The sequence below is a fragment of the Cetorhinus maximus genome, chromosome 10 (assembly GCF_964194155.1).
Source record: "Cetorhinus maximus chromosome 10, sCetMax3.hap1.1, whole genome shotgun sequence".
Taxonomy (NCBI): Eukaryota; Metazoa; Chordata; class Chondrichthyes; order Lamniformes; family Cetorhinidae; genus Cetorhinus; species Cetorhinus maximus.
Window position 1 is genome coordinate 106345311 of NC_135888.1, and position 23570 is coordinate 106368880.

General features: G+C 42.2%; 1 protein-coding gene across 2 annotated transcripts; it reads right to left on the minus strand.

Moving 5' to 3' along the window:
• Window positions 1–4672: 4672 nt before the first annotated feature.
• On the minus strand, window positions 4673–22886 carry camlg (calcium modulating ligand). Of its 2 annotated transcripts, none has more exons than XM_078550941.1 (4): window positions 22429–22886; window positions 18722–19191; window positions 11793–11858; window positions 4673–5620 (listed from the first exon to the last, which is right to left on the minus strand). In XM_078550941.1, exons 1-4 carry the CDS (start codon window positions 22574–22576, stop codon window positions 5429–5431), a joined length of 876 nt encoding a protein of 291 aa, XP_078407067.1. In that variant the 5' UTR covers window positions 22577–22886; the 3' UTR covers window positions 4673–5428. The 2 variants fall into 2 exon arrangements, with proteins under 2 accessions (XP_078407067.1, XP_078407066.1); XM_078550940.1 differs by having other exon boundaries at window positions 18722–19194; window positions 22429–22683.
• Between the last annotated feature and the right edge of the window lie 684 nt (window positions 22887–23570).

Consider the following 23570-nt stretch of genomic DNA (forward strand, 5'->3'; position numbering starts at 1 on the left):
CATGGTGGGGTTTGAACCCTTCTCCAGACAATTTGTCCAAGTTTCTGGAATACCAGTCCAGTAACATAATCACTATGTTGCTGTACCCTAATGGCCCCATTTGTTTCTCACTGGCAGCAATGTTTATAACATACCAAACCTGATTTTTAAAAATAAACAAATTTAACATCCTGGCTGAGTTACAAGGTTCAATAAATAAGAAAATATGAGATGGTTCTATTTGGCAAAATATTGTCACTCTAGAATTGACAAGAGTATCATCTTTGTTTAAAGAAATGGGTTTTCACTTCCAATGAAATAGTTGTGTTACAGTTACACCTCGGCGCTAACCATCGTTATAAGGAAGCATTAATTATGGGAAGACCCAATTCTAATTTATTGGCACAATTTTTTTTAAAATTAAAAGATGCACAATTTTAACAAGTTTAATTATACTTAAGTTGGGGCCAGCGTGGTACAATGTTGTAGGTACAAACTACAATCAGTGTAAGTGAGATCATACAAGATTGCCATCCTTCTTTAATTTTGTATCAGCTGCACATGCAAAAGTGGTTTTAAATTTACATAAAAACCTCTCCCACCATTCAATTTCTAAGTTTGAGAAAAAACATACAGAGCTCCCTTTGCCAACTTTACATTAGAACATGAGCAATGTAAGCTCCCAACTGCCCACTCAAATTATTCTTTAAAACATGGTTAGTACTACATGTACTAACCACAACGAAATAACAGCAAAGCAAGGCCTGATTAAATCTTGTGTTGTATGGCTGCAGAGAGAGATTTTGGCACAGTCATATTGGCTGAGCACTAGTAAAAAATTATATTTACCAAGAGGAAATATGAAATTACCTTAAGAATAATTGTACTTTTATTTAAAAGAATAAATCTCCCACCTGGGAGTTCAGTGGGTAAATGAATTTAGTCACATAGACCAGGAAGGTCCTGGATCAAGTTTGCTGATTTCAGCTGGAGACACTATAATTGGCTTTGGATGCAAGAGTTTCCTTTCCAGATGGAAATGGGGCCATTAGCTATGCTGAGATGGTGCAAATGGATGTTAGGTAAATCCAGAAGTGAGCTTATGATAATGGTTATCATAAAACATTTTGCTGAAGTGAGATATTGAAGAGTTGTTGGAAGCTCTGCAAGTGTATCTAAGCACTGTCTTATGCACACAAGAGACATTAGTGTGCATCATCTACAAGGTGCACTGCACCAACTCACCAAGGCTCCTTTGACAGCACCTTCCAAAGCCACAACCTCTACCACCAAGAAGGTCAAGGGCACCAGACGCATGGGAACACCATCACCTGCAAGATCCCCTCCAAGCCACACACCCATCCTGACTTGGAACTATATTGCCATTCCTTCACTGTTGCTAAGCCAAAATCCTGGAACTCCCCTCTTAACAGCACTGTGGGTGTTCCTACACCACATGGACTGCAGCGGTTCAAGGCAGCAGCTCACCACCTTCTCAAGGGTAATTAGGGATGGGCAATAAATGCTGGCCTAACCAGCGATGTCACATCCCATGAATGAATACATTTTTTAAAAGAGAAAAGGCTGTGGGGCAATATAGATTAGGATGTTTTAATCAATCTGGTTTCACCCAAGTTCATTTTCAGTCTGAAGTCAGTGAACCTAAAGTTTGTGGGGAGCTAGCATTCAGGTCAATGTTAGACAAAGGCTGGGGGTGAGAGGGGTGCAAGAAAAGCATGAAATGTGAAAAGGTGAAAACAATTTGAAAACAAAAAAAACTTATTAAATGCCTGCATAATCTAGTGCTCAGGCACTATTCCTTTAAGTGATTCAACAGTTTTTAATACCTAAACTTAATTTGACATATGCAGATTCTGATTAATGTGTAGAACTCTTTTGTGTTCTCAATGAGTTGTACTTAAAGCTAAAAACTGCAATTATATGTTAAACTCATTCTGAGCAGATAAGCATTTGTCAAATGTCTGAACAGAATAATGACTGAAGAGAAAAATGCAGGTAATAATTGGCAAGAAATATAAATATTGGGACTTCTACCACAACTTTATAACTTCCATTAGACTTTTAAAAATTGACCAATTAAAGAATGCATGCTAATATAAATGGATATAATGTATTTTGCAAGGTTCAGTTAATCAATTTGGGCTGAAGCCTCAGGTGAACCTCTTCCAATTTTATGGCTCATGTGGTAAAATCAGCATGCAACTGCACTATAAAGATTACAATGTCACAAGTATCTTCCCCACCCCTCACTAGTCTGATCCGAAGCAGTAGAGCGACTACAATTTATCTAGAACCTCTAGGCCAGAAAAAAGGGTATGTCAGAACGTCTGTTGCCACTCCCTGCTGCAAAGTATGTGTTTGCATTGGGACTTACAGTTCCACATGCTTTAAGATCGGCCTCATTGGCAACCTCATAAATAGGGCCTGAGCTATTTGCTCAGCATGAAAGCTTGATGCTAAAATAGAGCACATCAAAGAAATCCTGCGAGATAGCAGTTACCCTGATCAGATCATTTCACACTATATATGACGCAAACTCATGATTGGGCCCAAGGTCATCACTTTCGACCCTGAAAAGAGCCCAGTCCACCTCAGATTACCTTTTGTATCTCAAAAATTTGAGCAACAGGTGAAGCTGTTTCACGCTGCTACTATGCAGTAGCAACACGAGTAGTATTTGCCACTAACAGAATGTTGTCGCCAAGTCAAAAAGACGTTCTGCCTATCACACAAATGAGTAATATGGTGTATGAATCTCAGTGCCTGTGTGATGCCAGGTATGTAGGCCGACTGGCAGATTGCATCAAACAGCATGTCCCTTCCACTGTTCGCAAGAGGCAAGATACATACCGTACCCAACCAGCCTATGCTTGCAAAACTCAAAATACAGTATCCAACATTAGATGCGATTAGACATTTGCTAAATAATCCTGTGTGCTAAGAAAAATGCTGACAACCAATTTAAGATCGTCAGTCTGGCTTGCACTTTGCGTATTTGCGTGTACTGGAAGCTACATATATTAATACATAGGGACCTGTTCTTTGCAGACAGAAAGAACATGTACACACATTGCACCTGTTTCAGCTGAACAAAAGAAGTGACAGCCATTCCCCAGGGCAATGGACCAGAATCAAGCTGTCTGGTTTAAATTTCAAACAATGCTTGGCAGTTAACTGTCAGTCACCATCAACTGATGCATTCTCCATGTCAACACCTCTACCTGAGTCCACTTGCCAACCAATCAGCACTCTCTTTGCATATAGTATAAATACATTGTTTCCCCTGACATTGCTATTTTCTTGTGAATTGAGTTGTATCTGTGTTTAGAAATAGGAGGATGCAATCAGCTCAGCACAGCTAAAAAAAAACTGTTTGGGCTCACAAATGAACTGTTATTTCCACAATGCACCCATGCAACTATAGCTTAGGAGGAGGTGAAGCCTTCAAAATAGGAGAAAAAAGGCAAAAAATATAATTTCGTTTTAGGACTGTTGGTGTATCAAACATCCTATAACAACTCTTACTGAGTAATAGGAAGCAACAAGTGGTGTGATATTATTATGGGCACAATAGGAAGGTCCCTACACTATATGGTTAGCCAAGTTCAGCCAAAGCAATAGCTGCATGTACTGCAGTTGTCTTCATTCACCCCAGGACAGAAGGGGTTTTAAAAAAAAATTCTAAAACCCATGGTCCCCTATCTGGAGCATTCTGACAACAACTTAACAATGCTATTTGACCCTACTTGATCAGCTTTGCTGAATCTTCCTGACAGGATGTTCAAAAGTTCTCCAAGGAGGCAGAAATCTCTTTTGTCAGGTCCTCTCTCAGGTGCCACTAGTACTGAAAAATGCTTCAGACAATATAGCAGATTCTCTCTGGTTCACAAGAAGTTCCCTTGCGAAATGACAGTTGGGACTGTTTACCACTGCCCACCACCTCCACCCCTTAGCTTTGGCAAAAGTGGATCTACCAAAGTTCTACCCTTCAAATTGTTCACACATTTTATTGAGAAATTATGTTGCATCAGCAAATGTGTATTACCATTTTTTGGCTACCTAATATGTACATTCTCTTGTCTTTTCCCTTGTTTCCCCCCTCCCCCCATCCCCCACCTCATTATGGAAACAGTTCCTGAATTATCCAGTGACCACTGCTGGAAATGTGTGTGTGCGCGCGTATGCGTATGAAAATCAAGTGAGGATAAGACTGGGTTTAATGTGATACCTCACAATCAAATAACTTCCAAAAAGTGTCTTCTGGTACTATATATCAACAGAATACACCATTTTGAAAAAACAACAGTCAGTGGAAATCTGATTTATCTAACATGGGATTTTACTTCAGATCTCCAAATTTGAGCTTATAAACATTAGGTGGCATGTTTTGCAGCCACTAAAACAGAAGAAAATGACCTTGCCTTACTAAACAAGCACACACATTTTAGGGGACAAATTCAATGGTGTCTAATTTGCATCCACGTCACTAGTTCATCCTGCTCCTTTTCTTAAGGAGGGAAGTATGGATTGCATAAATGAAAAGTTTATTAACTTCCAACACTGCATAGTTGGATGAGGATGAAATCAGAGAGTGATCTTTCAGTTGTCAAATAACTTTTTATAACAGTGACATTTTTTGGATAGATTTGCACAAATGTTTAGAATAAAAATATAAAGTGTTATGCATTTAACTTTTAATTAATTTTAAGTTGCACAATGAAAATGTTCACTCTGCTCTCCAACAACTTACAGGAAACGCATAGTATCCAACAAGTGTCTACAAATAAGATAACCTAATATAAATACAAAACATGGGTCAAATAACTTAATCACAGTATATCACAGTTAAAGAAAAATAATAAATACCCTGGACAGTGGATTCTTGCAGGTAAAGCATGGCATCAAACCAGTACAGACAGATGTCAGACAAGTAGGCTATAATAGCATTCAGCTAATAGTAATGCCAACTTTTAAAAATAAAAAGCTAAATTTTTTTTGTTGCACGTCTGTAATTTGAGTAACATCACTTCTTGTACTATAGATGGCTTATAAGCATACAGAGATATATATGCATATATATATACAGATACAAACGTGCGACTTTTTCCACATTTTGACACAGCTTTCTAAGACTACTAATGTGTCATTTGATGTCAAACTCTGCATACTAAATTAAAGGAAAATATTTCTTGATGTTCTTGGTTAAGGAACACCAATGTGAAGAATTGAAATTTTTGTCTGTTAACATTATTTTTCTTTCAATTATTTCTGGACAGGTTGATTCAGAAAAGAACTTGAGAGCCTGCGACAGCCTGAAAGATCCAGTGCCCATTAAGACTGAAGAATGGCACAGACCGTGAAAATTGCAAAGTTAGATGAAACAAAGCTTGACTATTGTTGTTTCTTTCCCCTTCCCAAACCAATGACATCAAGGCAAATCAACACCAATAAAAACAATTACTTCATGAGAAAAGATAAAGGTGAAAAAATAGACACAGAGATCTGCAAACACATCTCCCATTTTCCCATACGTATCCATGGAACGATTGATGACCTCAGCAGGGATTCCTGACAGAAGCAGGGCAGCAGTCAATACGGTCGTCTTTACCTTCTTTTCACTCTATGATGGAGCAGATTTATAGTTATCAATACTTTTTCCTCCAAATGAAATATGTCATACATTATTGTAGTCACCTAAGTTTGGGGTGGCAAGGTGAGAAATGACTTTTTGGCCCTACGACTGATACATTTATCAAAATCAGAATAAATGGTAGCATCAATCATCATGTAGATTGTTTCAATCAATATTACATGTTGTCTGCAAGGACTGACCAAATTATGCAGTGAAGTCCACTTGTGGGAATGTTCTGAACAGATAGAAATGGAAAATATTGTTTTAAAAATGATTTCTATATTTTGAGAGGTCAGTAAGTAACAGACAGATAGGCCAGAATTTTCCGGCTGACGTGTGGGTGGCAGAGCCCGCACGTCAGCGCTTAAAATGTCGCGCGCTGACGTCGCGCGAGCGTGCCGACGTCAGCACATGGCATCGCGATATTTCGGTCAGCGGGCGCGCTCAGCAGCGGGGTGCTCATCCGCCATTAATTGAAGGCCTCGTTAGGGCCCTTAACTTACCAATTGTCCTGGATTTTGAGGGACCCATGCGCACTTCGGGTTGGAGCAAGGGCCCAACAGGTAGATTTTTTTAAGAAAACTCATGTAATGTCGGGTATTGTGGACTCAGAGGGGTTGTTCATGTTTTACACGAAGTTTTAATTGCTGTAAGTGTTTAAAAGTTGCCCGTGTGATGGTTAGCAGTTCTCATCAATTTCCAAGAGCTTCTTGTGTACTTTGAAACCAGCCTGCAGACAGTAATCTTTCTCGGGCCTGCAGCTTTCCGGAGGCCTCCATTTAGCCTGGGGGTACGGGTTCTGACATCTCCACTGCAGGCAGCTCCCCTGAGGAGGAAGGGAGGGATAGAATAAGGAGGAGGCCAGGAGTGGACAATCAGCCTCCAGGGGAGCCACCTTTGGGAGGCCAGGCACAGGCACAAAGGGCGCAGGGCCAAGAGGCTGTCCAAGGTGCAAGGGGCCACAGAAGATGCCACTATCCTGCTGCCAGGGTATACAGGCGGTGAAGCAGCTACCTCAATATGACTGAGGGGCAGTGCCGAAGGAGGCTCCGACTCTCAAGGGAGACAGTCAACTATATCTGTCAGATGATTGGCCCGGAGATCTCCCTTAACTGTGTGGGTGGACACTCCATGCCATCGGCTCTGAAGCTCACAGTTGCCCTCCACTTCTATGCCTCTGGCTCCTTCCAAGGCTCGGTGGGTGATCTTTGCAGTGTCTCCCAATCATCTGTCCACACTTGCGTCAAGCAGGTTACAGACACTCTGTTCAGATGGGTATCCACCTTCATCCACTTCCGCTGCGACCAGGCAAGTCAGGCACAGCGAGCCAGAGGCTTCGCGGCCATTGCTGGCTTCCCCCACGTCCAGGGTGCTATAGACTGTACACATGTGGCCATCAAGGCGCCAGCAGGTGAGCCCGGTGCCTTCATCAACGGGAAGTGCTTCCACTCCATGAACGTGCAGATAGTGTGTGATCACAGGATGCAGATTTTACAAGTCTGTGCAAGATACCCAGGCAGCTCCCACAACAGCTACATCCTCAGACACTCCCAGGTGCCGGGGCTCTTCAGTGCTCCGGCTCGGCTGGGTGGTTGGCTGCTGGGTGACAAGGGCTATCACCTGTGAAGGTGGCTCATGACGCCACTACGCCGTCCAAGAACAGAAGCTGAGCAGCGCTACAATTAGGAACCAGGGCACCACAAGGGCTGTGGTGGAGAGAGACATTGGTCTTCTCAAGATGCGCTTCCGTTGCGTGGACCACTCAGGGGGTGTACTTCAGTACACCCCAGATCGCATCCCTCGGATAGTGGTAGTCTGCTGCGCCCTGCACAATCATGCGCTGGAAAGGGGGGATGCAGTTGACAATGAAGACCTTGACGCCCTGGATGAGGCTGCACATGATGAATCCAGCAGTGCCTCAGACGATGAGGAATCACAGGGCGATGATGAGGGGCAGAATGATGACCCGCATTTACACCAAGGAGGCAGGGACACCCGGGACAATTTAATCCAAAGAACCTTCAGCTAGCTCCACACACATGGATCAGCAGGAACAGCATTGCCTGGCACTTCCACACGTGGCACTTAGGTGCCACATCTCCCACCTGTTCAGCTGCAAATAAGGGCTTAGTACAAAAACATCAATGTCCACTCAAACACTCATGATAAATGTGAAAAAGAAAAATGCACCACAAACAAAAGACACTCAGCCATGGTTACAAAGGTGGACTTTATTCTGTCCAAAAGAAAAGCAGACAACACTCCATTGTAATAAGAAAAATTTGGGTCCCTATTCTAAGGGCAACACAAAATCATCAGTGACACACCTGTGCAGTGCCTATAGTGCCTTTTGCTTACGTTTCCGGGTACTACATCTAGGTGCCGCCCCATCGCTCGGAGTGGCCTGTGAGACAGCCTGCTGACTCTGCTGTCCTATTGGTCTTGATGATCTTGGCGGACGTTCTCTGGCCCGTGGAGCCTGTGATGGCTCCGCCTGGGAGGGAGTGGCCAGTTCCTGAACTGGCACCTCCCCAGTTGTCGCAGCCTCAACGGATGAAACGTTGACTGACAGAGGGGCAAAGGAGCTGCTGCCCTCACCTGGAGCATCATGAGAGGAGCTCGCAGTGACAACAGGCAGCTGCTGCACCAACATGAGGTCCCTTTCAACCTCCCTGCTCACCGCAGATGCATGGGCACCAAGTGCCGACGCTTGGTGTCCACAACATCTCCCACATTGGGAATGACCACCCGTGGCCAGTACCGCTGTGAGGGCTTGCAGGTCAGATCATATCCCAATCATAAAATGTTCCATTCGATTGAAGCCCCTCTCTATGATAGAGTTGCCAATCTCTCATTGGAGGAAGCCTAAAGCTCTGCCCTGAGGGTCAAACCTTCACGTGCACTCTGTCTGGACTCCTCCATCGCAGAGAGCAACTGAAGCATTCCCTCATGCAACCCTGCCAGATGCAAATGCACTTCCTGCCGCCTGTCCTGCAGCTGCTGTATTGGGGATAACTCCAGGGGCACGTCATCAGTGCCGGACTCAGCATGTGCCTCGTCCCCTGCAGCCCTCCGGCTGCTGGCGCCATCGGCACTCTCTGCCCTTACCATCTCCTCCAGCAATTGTGATATGCCCTCTCCCTATGACCCGGGACACTAGCCGACGGTAAAGTCCCCACCAAGGTGTGTGTGTCTGCGCTGGTGCCTGGCTGGCTGAAATTATGTGCCGCAAGTTGCACATGTTAGCCCTCAGGTGCAAAGGGGGGGCTGCGGTGTCGAGGTGCGGGTCGCTCTGGTGGTGATGATGAAATTAACAACAAGGACACTGCATCAGTTAGCGTACATTCAGTTCAACCTTTCATCCCTTCCCCCCCCCAGCCTCATAAGTCGCTCACCCTTCAAGACGCTAAGGAGACGAACATTGGTGAGGTGGGGAAGAGTCAAGAGGCGCCCCAACCATTAAATGCACATGCAGACAGGCTGGTCAAATGGCCTCAGGAATGCCATATGGCATGTTATATACCATAGGAGTGGGGAGAGTGCAGAGGTACCTGACCTGGATGCATTCTGGCCTGGATAGTTGCGGTGCTGAGGAAACAGCGCAAACAGTTGTGACATTTGCCATGGGTCACAGGAGATCGAAAGGTCACATTATTGGCCTTCATTCCGTTAGGAGGGGCATAGACCGGGTGTGCAGAAGGCAACATTTCCCCTTGGTGCAGGGATGAGTAACGTGGTGGCATTTATCTAAGTTGAGTGCCATGAGGTTCACAGCTGAGGTGCTGAGGACCTTTTGGACTAAGTGATGTGGGGCGCACTGGCTGAAAGGGTGGTGGAGGTCCCAAACCCCCTAAGATGCAATAACTCTTTGGTTGTGCAGCAGCGATCCAATGGCATGTTAGACCATGGTGTTAGTGGTCACAAATGGGATACGGTGACTTTGGAAGGTGGTGGAGACGAGAATCCTCAAGGGGACGAGAGTCCCTTCTGTATGGCCCACACGTCAGAATGTCTCAGTCTGTGAATGAGCAGTGTTTCAGCAATAACGATTGCAGCAACCATCAGTGGTTTGGATGGTGGGCAGACAGAGTGGATAGTACTGTGGACCTCAAATACCTGGCCGCTGGACCCCAGCCTCGCCACCCCCAGCCGCCCTGGCCTCCTGCCTCCTGCCTAGCTCCATGGCCTGTTCTTCAAAGGTTGTGAGGCGCTTCCGGGCATTGTGGTGACTTTTTGCCTGCAAAACAGAGAAGAGGATTTATTGGGCTGTTCGCTCATGTACTCTGCACGCGCACGCCGCACCCCAACCACAGTGGCCCATCTGAGGCCTCCAGCAGCTCCTGTCCACACTACTGGTGATCTGCCCCCAGAAGATAGTACAGCTGGTCCCAACCCCCCTCCCCCAATGGCCACCTTGCACACATTCGGGGTCCATCACTTTGAATAGCACACGGGTCTTAGCGCCCATGGCAAGGAGGCACAACTAGGTGCGGCACGGATGCCAGCAGATGCCACTTGGCCAAAACACCTTGAGGCACCCCTTGCACCATCTCATTACCATCAATATGACGTGTTGGGGTTCTGAGTACGTGTCTAGCAGCCTCCCCTGCAGGTTGCACCCAGACTACTCAAATGCCACAAACACCAACATATGCCGCGGGGAGAACCCTTCTTCACCTCAACCACTAAGGCTGATGTAAGCATGGTCAGTACCCATTTACCCACCCAGATGCCCTATACAGTAACGACAGCAAGATATGGTGGGGGGGGGTTCAAAGGCTAAGGCTACCTTCTGGGTCAAATGGCCAAGACCGACACGGTACTCACCCATCCAGAGCGCAGCAAATCATTGAATCTTTTTCTGCACTGGGTGCCAGTGCGCCGCACATCATCATGGGCGCTTACAGCATCACTCACCTCCTGCCACGCCTATCTGGTGACATGGGGGACCCTCCTCCTCCCATCCTCCAGATACAGCACATGCCGACAGATAGACACCTCTTGCAGGAGGACAGCAAGGCATGCATCGGAAAATCAGGGGGGCACATTGGCCCCCTGCTGGCCTCTCCTGCAGCCTGCCCCCCTCCTCCTGCTCATGCTGCTGTCCAATCGATCCTCCGTCCCTCTCTCCCCGAGTGGCCATGGTGCACTGCCTCAAGCAGGCTGCCTGGCCACTCTTTATACAGGCTGCCGGCTCCCCATTGGAACCGGCAGTCTGAGGCCGCCCGCCCCCCCGACTATTTTCCCGTTCTCCACGGGAATTGCTTACCCACTGAGCGGGCCTTAATTGGCCCACCTGCGGAAAATGGCAGCACAGCCCGTTTCTCCAGCGGCAATCGCCCGCCCGCCGCCGAGTCGGTCGGGACAAATGGAAAATTCTGCCCATAGAGTCAGGGCAAAAACTAGAGTCAAATAATCAAAATTGCTTGCTGGCATTCTGAATTGGAGAAGAGGATTATTGGTAATTTCCCCAGTCACTTCTTTTAATGTCATTTTACTTTTCTTTTCTTCCACCCAATCTGAAATGCGGCTGCTATTTTTGGCTGTTGTAACTAGAAAAATCAAGCTTCAGCAGTGTTTTCTAATAAAAAGTTGATCTTTTCACCAACTGACATGGCAAATGTATGCTTATAACACTGAAATTAATGTCAGCACACTTGATTTTGAAAGAGATGCTCTTTTATGACAATTTTTTTGATCAAGTTTGGTTAAAATTTGTTAAAGACACACAAAGACTATTTGAGATCATTTTTCAAGAACTGTAAAATAAAAACCTAAGTATTCCTTGATTAATAGGGTAGTATTATTAGTACAACTTAAAAAGGATCTAGATAACTAACTGGTTGTGAAACTGATTCAGAGGCACAAGTTGCATCTGATCCACTCCTGCTCCAAGTTGTCTTTTTTGTAACAAGTTGAAACTTTCAGTCCAATTTGAAATCCAATCAAAATTTTAGGGTTATTCTCTAAGATGTCTTGCTTATGCTTATTTGCATCTTCCAAGAATATAACTAGAAAGAATTTAAATAATGTAAATTATTCACTGCCTACTGAAAGAAATGGGTTCTGTGGTCTAAATATAATTTTCATACATTGTAGAGGTGAATTCTGAATTATACAATATAATTAATTGTACAACAGCTCAAGATTTAAACATTACCTTCGGAAAGTACTTTGACAAGCCCATATATGCAAGTTGAAGAGTCAGAAATGGGGCAAAAATGGCCTGTAAAATATTTTGAGAGAAAAAAAATCACATTAATGCTTTTTGTTTTAATTACATTAAATAGGGAAAAATTTGCACCATAAATTATTTTTAAAAATCAGAATTTGTTTTGAGCTGTTCAATGCAAAATATATACGCATGACTTATGGTAACTGAACAACTCCTGTAGAACTTCCACAATTATTCCAGATTTGTCTTCTCACTGCCTATACATAATGCATTAATTATGCACTTATCCACAACAGTCCTTTACAGAATTATCGCATGACAGAGGAGACAGACTTAAATATATCAGAAATAAAAGTTACTTTTACTTAAGAGATTGAGCAGATGACAAATGCTTTGCAACCAAATTCTTGATATTAATCAGAACATCCCCTGCTCGTTTTTTGATTGCAGGGGACTGCTTCCCAATGCAGTTAGCAGCAAGTGCACAGAGTACTACTGAAAACCATTTTCACCAATCTCAAGCTGTAAAAGAAAGAGCAGCTCACTTTGGAATTCTTTTTTTTTTACTATTAGGGATTGTATTAGGGATTAGAATTAGGGATTCAGTAATGCAGTAAAATTCCCTAAATGGACTTCTCAGGTTCTAATATTTAGTGGTTCCGCAAATATCATGGTGCTCTAATCGTGTTGGGCTGCTGCAAAGGCAACTCCCAACTATGTATGCAGTTGACTCTTTAGAGGTGTACAAGTGTTTCTATCTTTTCTTGAAAGTTCATAAATCCAAGAGGTGCAGAGAGGAGGTCTATATTGTTCCACACACCAGTGCGGCACAAAGTAACTTCCTTAACCCAACACTGAAAAGGTCATTGACCTGAAATGTTAACTCTGTTTCTCTAACCAAAGGTACTGCCTGACCTGCTGAGTATTTCCAGCATTTTCTATTTATATTTCTTCATCCAATGCTTGATCTAACAAAATAAATAATTTTTTTAAAAATAAGTTTATTAAATAAAAGGTGAAGTGGAACATGCTAGTCACTGTAAACTATCAAAGGTTTATACTGTTAAAGAATGCAGAGAGGATCAGAGGGGGGAGGAAAAAAATGTATTAGAATTCTGGCTTTCTTCATATCCCTTGTCCTACAGGAACAGCAATACTTCCTGTATGGACTACCTCTAGTGGTAGCTGTAGCAACTCTCAGATTACAAGGTGATACTGGCCGGGTTCAATTCTCAAATTATTTGTTATGTGACCTGACTAATGGTGGCAACCTTGCAGTTGCGAGATATTTGCATTCTATATATCTTAAAGGAATTTAGGGGCAAGCAAGTCCTGATCAAAGAAGTTTTGCAATGCAGAGGGGTTAGGGGGAATGCTCCACAGATTCACAATGTCCTTGTGTTTCCTTCTTGATGTAAAAGCAAAGGAAATTTACATTCATTTTTATAATAAGGTCTACCTGCCATTTTTATCCCAAGTGGTTCAAATCACTCGACCTGGAGAATTCTGAGTAACTGCACCACATTCATTCTATGACAGTGGGAAGAACATAAATAGCAGATGCTATGAGTATGAATAATGCAAAGTGTTAACTAGCATTTTTTGATTTTAAGACACACTTGCAAAGAATCAATCCACATAAAAGTTTTCACAGCATTGGTCACAGATCAAAAAGCACCAAAAGGACAAAAAACCCAATCAAGCATTTCACACTCGGGTCAGTCACAGACTGATTTTTGCTCATGAGGGAAGTTTATAGATTGATTCGGCCTGACATTTACAGATACTTGGTATCTACAAATTTTTCTCTAACAGAATTAACTGCAGGACTCAATTGGCTTCAGGGTTTTAAAAGGGTAGGTGAGATTAGCAGCTAAACATTTCAACTGTGCTCCAGCCGAGAGTAAAGGCTTTTCATAACAATGATCTATAAATAATATTCTAAACATTTCTACTTTTGAATATTCCATTTTTTTTTTAAAAAAGCATTTGTGTTGCAATGACCTACAAGGATAATGAAGTTGCAAAAATCAAAATCAGTTTAAAAATAATTCAAAACATCGGTACACAAATACACCTTCTCAAGACACAAGGCATACATGGCATCTCATCAGCTTTAATCCAAGGCTGTCACTATTGTCATCTCCCCCCTGTACAGCTAGTCTTCCATCCACTATTTCTATGATAGAATCAGTCCATTGTTTCCCTCTGTCTTCCTCTTTTAGCATCATGAATTGGAGTTCTCATTGTACATATCGTCATGTCAATTGAAGGGATGTCCTATTCATAGCTTTAAACATGAACTGCATACGCTTCTGGAAAACTTTATTTTAAAAGAATGGACACTAACAAGATTGTCGAGATGAGTGCAGAAGGTCAGGTGACTTCTATAATTTCTACACAGACTACCTCAAGTTTCCAGAAAGTTCCTACTTGAATGTCTATGGGTGGTGAGGTCCTGCCTGAATCAACATACTCAGATGGAACCCTTCTGTGGAATTTATGCTTGCTATTGTTTGTGGATTTTCCAAAAACACAAGTCCAGACTCCATGTCTCCAAGCTTGAACCTGAACAATGAGAGCTGGGCAAAAAACCAATTCATCCTGAGTCATTGTGAAGAACTCATCCATCACCTCATTGTGTAGCCAGGGTTTCAGACTTCCAGATCATTCTAGGTAGACAATAGAAGTTGATCATGTGACCAAAACTGTTTTCAGATAAACAACTGTACTTATCTCAAGACCCAGAGAGAAACTCAAGCTACACTAGCTACAGATCAGCAGCAGAAAAGGCAGTAGACCCACACCTTTTAAGCCTGGAGACTGTTACATGAAAAAAATTGTTCTCCCAGCCTGATTCCTATTCCAAGTCCACCTATAAAGAAACTTGATCTTCTGGTAAGAAGAAACTACAAGTGACTAACCTGCTGAACACCCACCTCGTCAAGGGAATCTACAATAATTCTTAATATACACCTATAGTTATTGAAAAGGCCTGCAGCAACCGTTTTCCCTACAAGTCAAACATGGGAACTATTAACTATTCTTTTGTTTACAACTTGTAAAAGTACACTATTCTCGAACTAGATCTTTATCGTGTCTGTGTGCATGAGTGAGGTTCTGTTTAGACTTTCAAGGTGAAAGCGTGAATAAATAATCTTTATTTAAACCCACAAAAGTTTACTGCTGTTAGTAAAATCAACCACATGCTCCAGGGGCTAGAAAATGCACACTTCCTTTCTAAAACCACACTGATTACAGACAAGAAGGGAAAGGGTACAAATGTTCTCTCCTAACCCCGTATGTAACAACACAATCTATTTGTTATGTCTCAACTATGTCAACTTGAGTTCTTTCCACATATATTTCTCATTTGATAAGGCTTAGGTAAATAGGGTGTGTAAACTTCACCTCCTAAAGTTTTTCCTTTAATCCACATTGGTGAAAAATCAGATGTGTTGCAACAATGATTGTTTGATTTATCTAGCCTTTTCAACTGAGTTTGTTTCTGCACTATGGGCTGGCCTTTCAGTCTAAATTTTCCAAAGACATGCTGTCCTTTTCATACAATACACACTGGGAAGTAGGACGTTATTGAAGTAGTTCGTTCTCGGTCACCATTACAAAACTGATTAAATATTTTTGGCAGCCACCAGAAACACCTTCCTTCCCAGAATTGGTTGGGTGAATGAGAAACATCAGCCTTCTCTAGAAATGGTGGGAGACTAAATAGCTCATATGTTCCAATTAGGGCTTATTCACAACAAAAGACATATGGTTGAGAATATGTGGCTTGTACATTATGTTTTATAAGGAAACCAGCACTACGTTATGTAATGCATAATGTACTATTATGCTGCCAAGGTGAAACTATATCCTTTAAAGCGACAAAGTCTACATTCTATTAAGTAAATACTGAATGAGTTCACGCAGAGGTTGACTGTTACTTAACCTTTGTTTTTTTTGAAGTGTGGTAAATAATGTCAGATATAAAGCTGGAGTTCTGATTCTGCTTTTAACATTCCTCAAGAGTTTCTTTCTACATTGTAAAATGACAGAAACAAGTCACAACTCAACAAATAGGAAATTTACCCCAAAGAGCAGGCAGAACTGAAAACTACCAAAATAAAACTATAAAAATCAGTCAGCAGTACCCAATTTTCAAAAAGTAAATCAAAGTACTAAAAATAGTTAAAAATAATTTTGCCTGTCACCTTGGATTAAATTATTTACAGAAATATTTTATGCTAAAAATCTTATATTAAAATACATAATACAGAAAATGATTAAATATTTAAGCCTTGTGCTTTTTTTCAATTACCCGGAAGCAGAAAGAGGCATTCCCCATGGCAATGCCTCAGCCAGAGTCAGCTTGCCAATGAATCAGCACCTTTTTCCCCTATAGTATAAATTGTTGAGATTATTTGAAATTTGGCGTTCTTGTGTTTGTCCTGGTGAGTGCAAGACGAAAAGTTTCAGCAACATACCTCTTTTCAGCAATTTTCAAGTTCTGTACTACAAAGGGTCTATTTAAATATTTCTCAAAATAACATTTTCTGTTTGAAGTGCCTATAACAATATTTTCCACCTATGTCTATGAAAAAACCTGACCTGAGTTCATTCAAACTGATCTCAGCAGGCAGAAGGGATTCAAGTTAGCAGCTTACAACTCCCAGCAAGCATCTGTGTTTATACCTTCTGGAGATTTTTTTGGTATAACTGGCCTTTCAAAGAGCATAAGGGTTTTTTTGTTTCTAAGCCAGCCCCATTCAAATGAAAACTTATTGAAACTGAAAACTTCTTGCAAAGCCAAGTTCTCCTGAGGCAATAGTCCTAAAAAAATATTTGGTATGATATTCAAGGGCTGACTCACAACACATTATATGTAACAAATAAAATATTGTCAAGTTTCGCGATAGAAACATATTTTGTAATTTATTCTAGGTAGCTACACCAGCTCCCCTTACTGGTTTAATGCAGTGTACTCAAAAAATAAATTTTGTTAACTGTCTCTATGGCAAAATGTAATTGGGCTGTGCAATTATTGAAGTTTGTAGGGAAGTTCAAATTTAAAGTGCTCTACCAAAAGACTGTGCTTAAGTAAGAGTTGCACATGATATAGTATAGTGCTTAAGTAAGAGTTGGAAATTAGCTCAGTAATGGGGAATAAAAGAGTATGTACTCTGATTAGTGGGATTTGACAAGTAAAATTTCTGAAAAATCTGTACTGGAGCTTCAGCTTGCAACTATATTTATCAACAATTCAGGTGAAGGTTGCATACTGAGGACTGCTGAATGCACTTAGTAGGGAGGCACAGCAAGCAGTATAGATGGAAAGCAGGAAATTACAAAGGGATATAGATAGATTAAACGAATAGGCAAAACTCTGGCAAAAAAGAGGACAAAATGGGCAAGTGTGAGGACACATACCTGACTCAAGACAGAAATTTTCTAAGAACTGTGAAGCAGCACAGGCATGTAGATGTCCATATTCATAATCCACTAAAAGCTAATGGACAGGTACAATCAAAAAGACCATTAGAATGTCCGCCTTTGTCTCATTTGTACTCAGCAGTGGTCACACTCAATCTGCAAGTCTGTATTCCACCCCAGCATTGTACCTCATGAAGGATATACTGGCCTTGGAGGGAGTGCAGTACTGTCTTGTTATGGCAGGAGGGTGGTAAATGCCGAGCTGCTCAAATCCCAAAGGGAAACTTGAAGCAACTGCCACAACGGATTTGCAATTTGTATATATTTCGAGATGCGTGCCTTGAATTCAATAGTAATAAGACCAACAAGTCTTATAGCTTTCTTACAAAACTAAATTAAACCTTTATTAAATAGAAAAAAAAACAATGATTTTAAGCACATACTTAGCTTTACAAATTACTACCATGATAACTCCCAACTCCTCTAATTAATCTAACTCCCAGTTACACCTCCATTAAGGCAACAGTAAAATACACAGATTTTAAAAGACCCAGGCAAAGTAACACCGATGCCCTGAACAGTCAAATTCAAAGTGAGTTTTCTTAACTTCAGTTCTTGCAGACAGCAGTTTGAGGCTTAGAGGCTGGAGGCTTTTTACACTTGTTAGATCTTAGAATGCCTTCCCTTGCGCACTGCCTTCTCTCCTTCATACATATTTTCTCCTTTGAATGCAAATTTCCATTGTTTCACTGCGTCTTTGGACTTTACTTCTCTAATAATAAAAATCTATCATAGTACCAATTTTACCAGTAATCTTTGAGAAAAATAAACACACTGTTTCTTAACTTCTGACTAGGTGAAACATTTCACCCCCTCTTTTGACTTCAAGCTGGTCTTGTTTATTTAAAATACAAATGTTCCCTTTAGGCCTCATATTCTAAAACTTCACCCATGTTTACTTACTTAACATTTTAAACCTAGCTTATCTTCTGATACATCAAAGCCTTCGGACCAGCTGCCTGTAATTCAATTACGTCACACACACACACAGGCCCACAGACTCTACAATAAATTCCAATCACACTATGAAAACTATTATATCTTCCTGACAATTCTCACCAGAATGATAGTGAGGTTAAAGGGTTCAATTATGAGGACAGGTTGCATAAACATCCCTAGGGAATAGGAGACTGAGGGGTTATCTAAATTGAGGTGAATAAAATGATTGAAAAAAGAAAATACCTTTTATTGTCCAGGAACCAACTACAAAATATTTACTTCATCTCGAGACCCCTCTTGCAAACTTTGGTCCACTTTTCCATGGGAGATGAGCATCCCCCACCAACGCAATCTTTAACTTACTAAGCAACAACACAGGAGAGCTGCGAGTACATTTCAAAAATATACTAGTATACATCACAAAATTCTCTCTTTTCAAAATGTACAAACATTTTAGATTAGAAACCAGCTGCAGTACTCACCAGGTATTTGCATACAAAGACTCTAACCAGTAAGGCTAGCAGAGCACTCCCCACTAATCGGAAAACACGGAATGTGCCAAACTCTTCACCCCCACCTCCATTCTCATGACCAGACTTCTCACTCATCAGTTGATTTCTAAGTTTCATCGCTTCGTCGAATCGTGATATATACTGCTCAATACCACGACGTGGACCACGCTGGGTCAGCTCTACCGGCACATCTAGTTTACCTAGGTTACGGCTTCCTTGCCCCAAATCATTGTCAGCCTCATTAATTTTATTAAGCGAGTCCCTCCTGTCTGCAGAATATGGCCCTTGAAGCTCTGTTCCATTGGTATAATGAATGGATGTCACTGAGCCATCAGCAGTTTCATTTGGAATTCCTGGAGTTCTTTTGGAAAGGCCTGAGTTCTGCAGAGACACGGTTTTCTCCAGTTCATATGGTGGAAGAGAGTCTGTCCGGTTCTCCTCTTCTGAAATAGAAGGAAGAATAGGAGAAATTATATTTATCTTTCCTTTCTGCAACATTCAAAATCTATGGAAACATTCATCTGGATTGAGTTTTTAAAAGTCATCAGGGCATTTTTGAATTCTTTACAATAATTGTTCTTGGAAGTTCAAGTAGATTTATTCTCCACCAATACCCAATCCCAAATCAATATATACACCGTTTACATGCAGAGTATAACTCCTAGTACTCTATCCCATTAATGTGCCTTAACTCTAACCTGAAGAGCACTCTTGACTGCATTCATTTTACATAGGTCCCTGCCAGGTACCAAAGAGATTTTCCTATCATCAGTTTGGGATGGATTCTAACAAATGTCCCCTGGATAAGAGGGTAATGTGCTAACTCAGTGCACTGCCTACTGCTAGGAAAAAAAACTTACAAAAACTACACTATTTCTGAAGGTTATTTATGATGTGAAGAACATTGTGAATGCTAGCAAAAGCTGTATTAATATTCACCTGCAGTTGGTCACTCATGTGTTACTTTGGCTTGACAACTAACTAGATGTAAGATGGTTGCTACATCTATCAGATTCACCAACACATCATCTGCTCTCCCTTATCCCACAACATAAACAATAAAACAGAAGTATAAGTGGTTTATATATTCCTGATGCATACTCAATTGCTTTACACTGCCATTGCCACTCTAATCTTGTATATGTGTGTGTTTTTTTAAAGTACAAATCAGTAATCACAAATCTAGGTCTAAATCATGACATAAAAATGGTTTAGCCAGAGCCTTCAGATCAGGGTTAAAGGTCTCACTGGATTGCAATAGAATCCATCAGTGATAAATAGTGGGGATCTGAGAATTGATGTTCTGAAGTTTTGCTTCAATAGGAGAAAAACATGCAAAACATTCTCTCAGATAATTGAAAAGTATTGGGAAGCTGCAAACCAGTCAGGGCAACCAAAATAAAATTTGAAACAATGTTCCCCATGTGGGGAACTGGCTGGGTGATGCAATTCTTAAAAGGCTGTTACAGAGGCCGAGGGGGTCTAGGATTGGGGAACATGTAGAAGGCATATCCAGAGTTAGTGATTAGAACAAAGATCATGCCAGTTTTTTTTTAAAGTATTAGAAAAGTGGTGAAAGGAAAGATGGATAAACGAATATCCAAATGGGGTGGGCATACAGGATTAAGACTGTTGCTCATGAGCAGGATAAAACCCACACAGAAATTACTACATAACGCGCTGAACCAATCTACGTAATTCCACAAAGAGCAATAACATCACAGTGTTTGGAGGACTCAGCGATGTGTAATAGTAGGCGTACAAAAACTGTGGAAATATACAAGTCAGTTAGCAAAGGAAAAACAGATTGTAATGTTTCAGTTACATTTAAATCAGATCAATTTTCATAACCTGCTTTTTCTCTATATTTACAGGTGCTGATTTATAACCTGTGTTCCCAATATTCTCTTTTCCTTAGTAGATTTCCAATAATTTAGCTTTTCCCTTATATTACTATGCAAAGCTCATCTTAAATAGTTTAATGTAACAAACAGACATTGCCCAGAAATAATACAATCAAGACACCAGGAGGTGTTATAAGAAACAAGCACTAGATACAAGGCCATTTGCCGAATATGAGGATATTTCACTGCATTGGTCACAATGAGTCAGGGGTTTTATAAGAACAAAGATGTCATGCTACGTAGTATTATCAGGGACATTGACTTATCAAAATTAGGGCAGTTTGGGATCTAGATGCACAGGAAAAAGGGACACAGGGTCTGGCAGTACTGTGTAGAGTGTTTCAGAGAGCATTGGGGAAGGAATGCAGCAAAGCTGGCAGCATTGTGGGCAGTTCTAAAAGCAGACAACACGGAAGGAACCTCAGGATGTGGAAGCATTCACTATTTCCCGGAGATCTGAGAACATTGGAAAGATCTGGGACTTGGATTGGGGCATCATCTGACAGTTTGGAGGACAAAGGAAACCCAGGCTAATGGAACCCCAGCTATCATTTCTGCCTGTCAACCTCCTCCGTCACTCTGCCTGCATCCTTCTGGGCTGCCAGGCGCTATCCACCATATTCCTCGTCAACTGTTCCTAATTTTAAGCCCTTTCACTAGTGCATCATCTCGTTGAAAGAAAAGAATTACATTTCCATGTAACAAGTATATACATACCCGGCAGAATAGTCGGATATTCAACAATCTGGAAGGGTGATAATTTAAATTATACAGACCGAAATAATGGGTTCTCGTCCTTCTCTATGAAAAAGTTCCATTACAGCATTTAGCACAAATTAAAAACCCTAGTCTGTAAATACTAAAGTGATACATCAGCCAAATCAGATCAAAAATGTTTATTTCAAATAGCAAAGGTTCCCAGTCACGTGTATTGCCACAGCACAAAGCAACTGCAATACATCACATATCTCTAAAAAGTTTATATTCACTCTCATTCCAAAGAGATAGTTAAATATCACTAACTGTAATGAATGCACTTCCAACCTGTGCTGAACTAACACTATCAGTCAGGCAACAAAGTCACCATTCAAGCACTATTTAATTTTGCCATTTTTTTTACAATTTGACCTTCGTCAAATTCTTCCTGCGCCCAGAGAAGGCAGAAATAAATAGTGCCCCACCCCATGCTCCCTCCCCCTCTCCTGTTAAACTTCCACCCTCCCACAAATCAGGTTTCTGTCTGCAGAATGTCCGATTAAAAAAACAAAGAATGTACGCTTTCCTGATCCCCCCAACCCGTGTTTTGCACAGTAACAATGTCTGTTATCTTGCCCGCACACGGACAGTCGACAACAATCAACCTTTGAACATTCAAAATGAGGACCAAAAGGCTGATTAAACATCGCCACCCCCACCCTCACCCTCCTCTCACGCGAGAGTGCCAGGGTTTAAACACATTTTCACAATTATCCTCACCCCCCCCCCCACCCCACCCCGGTGCTCGCTCCCCGCCCCTGTCCCTTGAATTCAGGCGGCTGCTGGATTGGTTTCAATGTTTAGCGGCTGCTTTGTTTTGCAGTGAGACAGACCGGGACAGACGGTGCCGCTGCTGGGATGGGATGAAGCGGGCAGAGGGAGTTTTTCGCTGCCCGGTGTTTATCGTCCTCCTCCCCCACCCCCCACCCCGGGACTGAGCGCTGCTTGTTGCTGCGGAGCCGGTTGCTAAGGGGCGGCTGAGGCGGGGACCAGGCCGCAATCCCTACTCCCACTCACCCGCCCCGCTCTTGCTGAAACCCATGATTCGGTTCAGCCGCTCCTCCGAGTTCAGCAGCAGCTTCCTCCGCCGGAGCTCGGCTCTTCTCCGCTCCGAGGTCATTTTCTTCCTCTGCTGCTGCTGCTGCTCCTCGCCGCCGCTCTCCATCGCTCCCGCTGACAGGGACAGGCGGGTGGAGCCCGCCGGCGCACTCTGATGATGTGGCGCCAGGAGGCCTCTCAGCGCTGAGGCCAAGTTGTCAGGGACTGAACTTACCACATGTCACTTATGGTGTCATTGCCAGTGAGAATCACATTCTGCTTTTACAAATACCATCACCTATTTCGATTGCTTTGTTGATAACAAATGCTTCATGTGCTTATAAAAGCAAAATACTGCCAGAAATCTGAACAAGAAACAGAAAGGGGTAGAAATTTGTCTTGGGCGGTGCGGCCAAAAATGGGCGATATCAAATCGACTGCCTGTTATGTGCAGCGCCTGTTGTTTAGTTCCATTGCAGTTAATGTAATTAAATATCAGGTGGTGCATAGCAGGCAGCCAATCCGTTATCACCTGTTTGACCTCACCGCCTGAGACAAATTTCCACCTGGAAATGCTCAGGTCAGGCAGCATCAGTGACAAATGGGCTGATATTGCTTAGCCATAGAGGATAGTAATTAGACAAGTAAAGAAACAAAAAATACATTAAACCTGCTGACAAGGGCGACACCTTTTTGGCAAACCTTGTGAAGGCTGAATGACAATTCTCTGACAACTACCTCCTCCCTCTGCTTGGACCATGACTCCACCACGGAACATTAAGCCATTGTTTCTAAGACTATTGTGGACCTCATCTCCTCTGGACACCTCATCTTCATGGTCCCCAGTGTCATAGATCTCCCAGCACCTCACAGCTCCCTTTGAACTCCTTCCCAACAACAAACAGGACTGCCATAGTAGACCGACCATTTCAGTCTGTTCTTGCCCCATGGAACTGATTTCTTCCTATCTCAAATCTGTTTCTTCTCCCTTTGCCAGTCTATTCCCAACCACCTCTGTGATCCTTCTGACACCTTTCACCACTTTAACAGTTTCCAGTTTCCTTGCCCTATCCATGTCCTTTTCAGTCATCCTACACTACCATCCTTCATCAGGACGTTAT

Excerpts from the sequence above, each read along its gene's own strand:
- camlg (XM_078550940.1), bottom strand. The coding sequence starts at position 22,576 with ATGGAGAGCGGCGGCGAGGAGCAGCAGCAGCAGCAGAGGAAGAAAATG. Across the intron at positions 19,195-22,428 it reads TTTCAGCAAGAGCGGGGCGG|AAGAGGAGAACCGGACAGAC; the intron begins GTGAGTGGGAGT and ends CTTCTATTTCAG. Across the intron at positions 5,621-11,792 it reads TGTCAAAGTACTTTCCGAAG|AGTGAAAAGAAGGTAAAGAC; the intron begins GTAATGTTTAAA and ends GCTCCATCATAG.